The 5,244-nt window shown below is 52.0% G+C and overlaps 1 protein-coding gene across 1 annotated transcript; it reads right to left on the bottom strand.

Moving 5' to 3' along the window:
• Nucleotides 1–2,949: 2,949 nt before the first annotated feature.
• LOC135398558 (uncharacterized) lies at nt 2,950–3,807 on the bottom strand. Its single transcript, XM_064629951.1, has one exon. The coding sequence runs from the start codon at nt 3,805–3,807 to the stop codon at nt 2,950–2,952; it is 858 nt and encodes a 285-aa protein (XP_064486021.1).
• Between the last annotated feature and the right edge of the window lie 1,437 nt (nt 3,808–5,244).

The raw sequence follows: 5,244 nt of genomic DNA, 5'->3' as shown, positions 1-5,244 counted from the left end.
CAAGGGTCGCAAGAGGTCGGCACAGTGTGGCATGAAACGGCGATGGAAGTTTACGAGGCCGAGAAACTCGCGGAGCTTCCGCAGTGAAGAAGGCACGGGGAAGTCTTGAACGGCTTGTACCTTGGACGGGAGCGGTGAAATGCCGTCCGCCGACACGCTGTGGCCGAGGAATTCCAACGACGGAACGCCGAAAAGGCATTTGCCGGGATTGATGACAAGGCCGTTGTCGTGCAGGCGCTGGAACAGCTGGCGCAGGTGTGCTTCGTGTTCCTCAGGAGACTTGCTGGCAATGAGTAGGTCGTCCAGATACGCAAACACGAAAGGAAGACCTCGTATGACCTCGTTGATAAAGCGCTGGAACGTCTGTGCAGCACTCCAAAGACCGAACGGCATTCGTACAAATTCGAAGAGGCCAAACGGTGTGATAATGGCGGTCTTCGGTGTGTCCTCAGGCGCTACTGGGATCTGGTGGTAGGCCTTGACCAGATCGATCTTGCTGAAAGTGGTCGCACCAGCAAGGCCACTGGTGAAATCGTGGATGTGCGGCAAGGGATACTGGTCAGGTACTGTGCGGGAATTCAGGGCTCTATAGTCGCCGCAAGGCCGCCAATCGCCGGGGTCCTTCTTCGGTACCATATGTAGCGGTGAATCACCGCTACATATGGTACCGTAGTACCCGGCAGCCATCAGGTATGGTACAGGTACAGGTACAGGTCGTATGGTAGTGATGGGCGATACTATCGAAACATTCGATACTATCGATACTTTTTGACTATCGATTGTCCAACTATCGAGTGAACCGGAATATCGATAGTATCGCGATAGCTTTTCGGACTATCGATAGTATGGTGACTGGTGCGCCTGGTGCGTCGGTGGTGCACTTCACTGAGCTTCACGTCGCTTAAGCCAAGCCAGTCCAGCACTTCGCTTCTGCCTGCAAACTTTTCATACTTTATTCAGTCCGAAGTTAACGTTTTAGCTTGTTCCTTTTGAAAATGACACTTTATGCGAAATTTCCGTTTCGCTCCTGCAAACAATCAATAGTTTGTTCACTCAGAATTTAAAATTTTAGCATGTTCCTCTTCAAAACGAAACCTTTTGAATTCGCGTTTCGCTCCTGCAAACTATCAATAGTTCGCTCAATCCGAAATTATATTTTAGTTTTTCTCTAGCAAACTATCTGCACTTCGAATTTAAAATTTGAGCAGGTAACGAAACTTTCTTAATTCGCGTTTCGCTCCTGCAAATTATCCATAGTTTATTTATTTTTTTATGATTTCAGCATGTTTCTTTTGAAAACGAAACCTCCTGAATTCACGTTTCGCTCCAGCAAACTATCAATAGTCCGCTCACTGCGAATTTAAAATTTTAGCAGTTTCTTTTGAGAACGAAACCTTCTGAATTCGCTTTTGTTCCTGGAAACTCTCAATAGTTTGTTCACTCAAAATTTAAAATTTGAGCAGGTTTCTATTGAAAACTAAACTTTCTGACTTTGCGTTTCACTCCTGCAAGCTCTCAACAGTTTGTTGACTACGAATTTAAAAATTTACTCATGCTTCTTTAAAAAAACGTATGAGTTCGCGTTTCACTCATGCAAAGTATCGTTTAGTCACTCGCAATTTAAAAGTGAACATATTTCTATCGGAAACAAAACCGTATGAATTCTTGTTTTTCGCATGCAGTTTGACGATCGCGTTTCGCTCGTGATTGATAATTACCTCTCGGGGGGGGGGGGAAGAAAGAAACATGATCATGAAAATAAAATATGAAGTTCACAAAATATGAACTATCGGAGTATACATCTACACACTTCTATAAAGTTGGCATTTCTGAGGAGGAATTAGTGGCCCTTAATTGTCACAAACCCGTATTACTGTGACAGTAACATAAACTAGTATCAGTTTGACAGCGTATGCGGCTGCTCTGAATAATATTAACCATACGCATAGCGCACAACAACCCACGAAATCTCTTTTTCTGCTTTGTTGGCTTAAGCAGAGCAGAAGTTCCCGTCCGTTTTTCGGCTCCTTATATAATCGTTTTTTTTCTTTCGTGCTAACGGTGCGAAACTATTTGAAAGATATCTGCTGTGTAACTATAAATAAAGGTATTTGACTAGATTGATAAATAACTCGAAGCAGTGACTTCTACATTTTTGCAGCAAGCGGGTTTGGTATGTGTCCAGCTTACTATCGATAGGTGAAACCATCGATAGTTTTGAACAAAACTATCGATACTTAAATGAGTAGTCATCCCAACCATCGATAGTACTATCGATAGTGTTTGGATAACTATCGCCCATCACTAGCGGTGATGACCATTGGCTGGACGATGGACGGATGAGCCCCAGCTGCAGCATGTGGTCAAACTCACGGCGAGCAATTTGGAGACGCTCACCGAAGAGCCGACGGGGGCGTGATACCGCGGGTGGTCCGGTGGTCTGGATGTGGTGCATGACTGAGTGCATGGGCGTAACCTCAAGGTTGCACGGCTTGGTAACAGCGGGAAAATCAGCCACAATAGCGGCGTAGCGGGACGCAGGCAGCACAGTACGAATGCCCGTAGAAGTCTGCAGCGCGGGCGAACCAGACACCGAAAGGGTGGTCAGGGTGTCTGTCAATTTCCTGCGCGAGAGACTGATGTCGAGTGCGAAATGCTGGAGGAAGCCAGCGCCGAGGATAGGGTGGGGTACGTCGGCGATTACGAAGACCCACCGAAAGAGTCTTCGCTGGCCGATGTCAATGGCAAGGGACCGCAGACCAAAGGTAGAGATCGATTAGGCGTTCACGGCTTGGAGGGTGGCAGAGGACTTGCCATGGACTCGGTCGGCCCGTGTAGGAGGCACAAGGCTGACCTCGGCACCCGTATAAACCAAGAACCGATGGGCCACGACCCGGTCGGTGATGAAGAACAGACGGCTTGCCGGTGGGCCAGAGCCGTAGGCCGCCGCTATCGACTGGCCCCCGAGTTTCCTGTCCAGGAGCACGGCTGAGTGCACTTGAGGGCACAGTCGCCAAACTTCTGGTGATAATAGCATAGATCCCCCTGGGAGGCCGGGCTGCGGGAAGGGGATCGGCGCCGACGAGAATGAGAGCGTCGGTACCGTGGGCGACCAGAAAGGTCAGCGCGCATAGCGGCAACAGCGTCCGTAAGCTCTTTGACTTGCGCTTGTAGGGCTAGGAGCGTAGGATCAGAAGAGGAAACAGCCGCGATGTTTTCAGTCCACGTGAAAGGTGGCGCAGAGGGGGCGGAGTAGTCGATGATGCGGTCTGCCAACTGGGCAAAGTTATCGAGGGAGACCCCGTCAGATCCGGCCAGTACCAAGCGGACTTGCTGTGGGAGCCGCTGGAGGAAGAGCTCCCGCAGGATCGAGGGCTGAGTATCAGCCGAGTCTCCGAGGAGCTGCTTCATGCGGTGCAGTAATTGGGTTGGCCGCCGATCGCCCAGTTCTTCCCCGGATAGAAGTTGGCGGAGCCGGGATTGCTCGGTGCATTCAGTGCGGGAAAGAATAGCCTCCTTCAGCCGATTGTAGGGGTTGTCAGGCGGTGGTGAAGCCAAGAGGTAATCAACCTGGTCGGCGATCTCCATGGGCTGCGCGGACACAACGTTGAGGTACTTGGTAAGTTCGGACGAAATATGCCGAAGTGCAAATCGCGCCTCAACTTGGGAGAACCAGGCCCGGGGATTCTTGGTCCAGAAGGGGGGCAGCTTAATCTCACCGCTGACGGCGGCGATCGACGGATGGTCTCCAGCATCGTGGACTGGAGGGGACGTCGGGGCTGATGACGCAGTGCGTGGAGCGTCCATCGAGACATTGGGTCACCAGTTTGTAGGTAGCGTGTTCCAGGAAAGAGACAACGTTCTGGCTAATCCACGGAACAACTGGCCGGGCGGCCCGTGCGCCGTGCATTTATGAGCGCGACCAATTTGAACGAGCGCTGATGGCGTTGCAGATTGGGCTGCTCGCTACACATGTATCTTCGATACTATCTTTTGATACATTTTGTGTATCGGTATTAGGTATCGCGTGCCAAAAATGAGAGTATCGGAGTATCAGTATCGAAAATACATTTTTAGTGTATCGTGTATTTCAACAATACTCGATACTAAAAGAAAGACGCAAATATTGAGGCTGTTGTGAGACTTAGGGTCGGCGGCGCTCGCTCAGGCGGTAGTACAAGCCAGGCCGCAGCGGCGTAGACATGTCGACCATAAATTCGTTCGAAGCTTACATCTGTGGGAACTAGCTAGCAGACAGCCATACAGGAGGAAACCCAGAGGTCAACTGTTTATTCGAGCGCGTAGCGCGTGCCCGCTGTTGCGATAGACCTCGTCGTCGTCGACAGTAGGTGGTCGCCACAGGTACTCCCCCGCCCAGAGACAGCGGGAGCTGTGGTTGCAGGTTGCAGCAGTAGCAGGAGCATGGGATGGAACGCAGATGGGTGATGCGATGATGGGAGGCAGGTGCGGTGCTGAAGGAGTCTCTTTCAGTCGCTTGAATCGCTTTGAGTCGCGTGAGTCGCTTTGAGTCGCGTGAGTGGCTTTGAGTCGCTTTTTGAAGAGCTTGGCGATGTGCGCCAGAAGGTTTGCGGGGCCGTGAAGAGAGGTTGACAAGTTGGTTGTAGAGAGGTTGAAAGCCGTGTTGGCTGCGCGTGTGTGTGGCGTTGTTCGCCGCGCTGATGAGCTGCCGAGACGTCGGCTGCAGGGAGGGTGACGTCGGCTGCCGTGACGAGCGCGACCGCTCGGCGAGCACGAGGCTCTGGTGCCACGGCCGGCAGGTGATGGTAATGCGGTGGTAATGAGGTGACGTGCGTGCGAACCTTCCAAGCTGACCTGATGGCTGCCGAAGATGGAATTGGCGCATGGTGGTGGTGTGCCGTGCGGTGAGTGACCTCTGTTGCCGGGTGGAAAAGGCAGCTTCCTCCTGGGAATGACGTTGAGTGGACCTGGGAAGCTTGGTGCAGAAGATGGAGAATTTAGGGTGGTAAGAAGGCCGAATAGTCCGAGGTGTTCGAATGTTCGGGTCACCAACTGTGGGAACTAGCTAGCAGACAGCCATACAGGAGGAAGCCCAGAGGTCAACTGTTTATTCGAGCGCGTAGCGCGTGCCCGCTGTTGCGATAGACCTCGTCGTCGTCGACGGTAGGTGGTCGCCACACATCCGTGCGCGCGGTCCATCGTCAAGGTCGCCCAGAGAGGAGGCCCTGGGCCGTGCCTTGAGACGCGCTCGTGGGCGCGCGCGGC

This window comes from Ornithodoros turicata, chromosome 6, assembly GCF_037126465.1.
Source record: "Ornithodoros turicata isolate Travis chromosome 6, ASM3712646v1, whole genome shotgun sequence".
Taxonomy (NCBI): domain Eukaryota; kingdom Metazoa; phylum Arthropoda; class Arachnida; order Ixodida; family Argasidae; genus Ornithodoros; species Ornithodoros turicata.
Note: the sequence above shows the minus strand (reverse complement) of the source record. Positions and strands in the feature narration are given on the sequence as shown.

Bases quoted from the DNA above. Each gene is read 5' to 3' on its own strand.
- LOC135398558 (XM_064629951.1), bottom strand. From the start codon at position 3,807: ATGGACGCTCCACGCACTGCGTCATCAGCCCCGACGTCCCCTCCAGTC.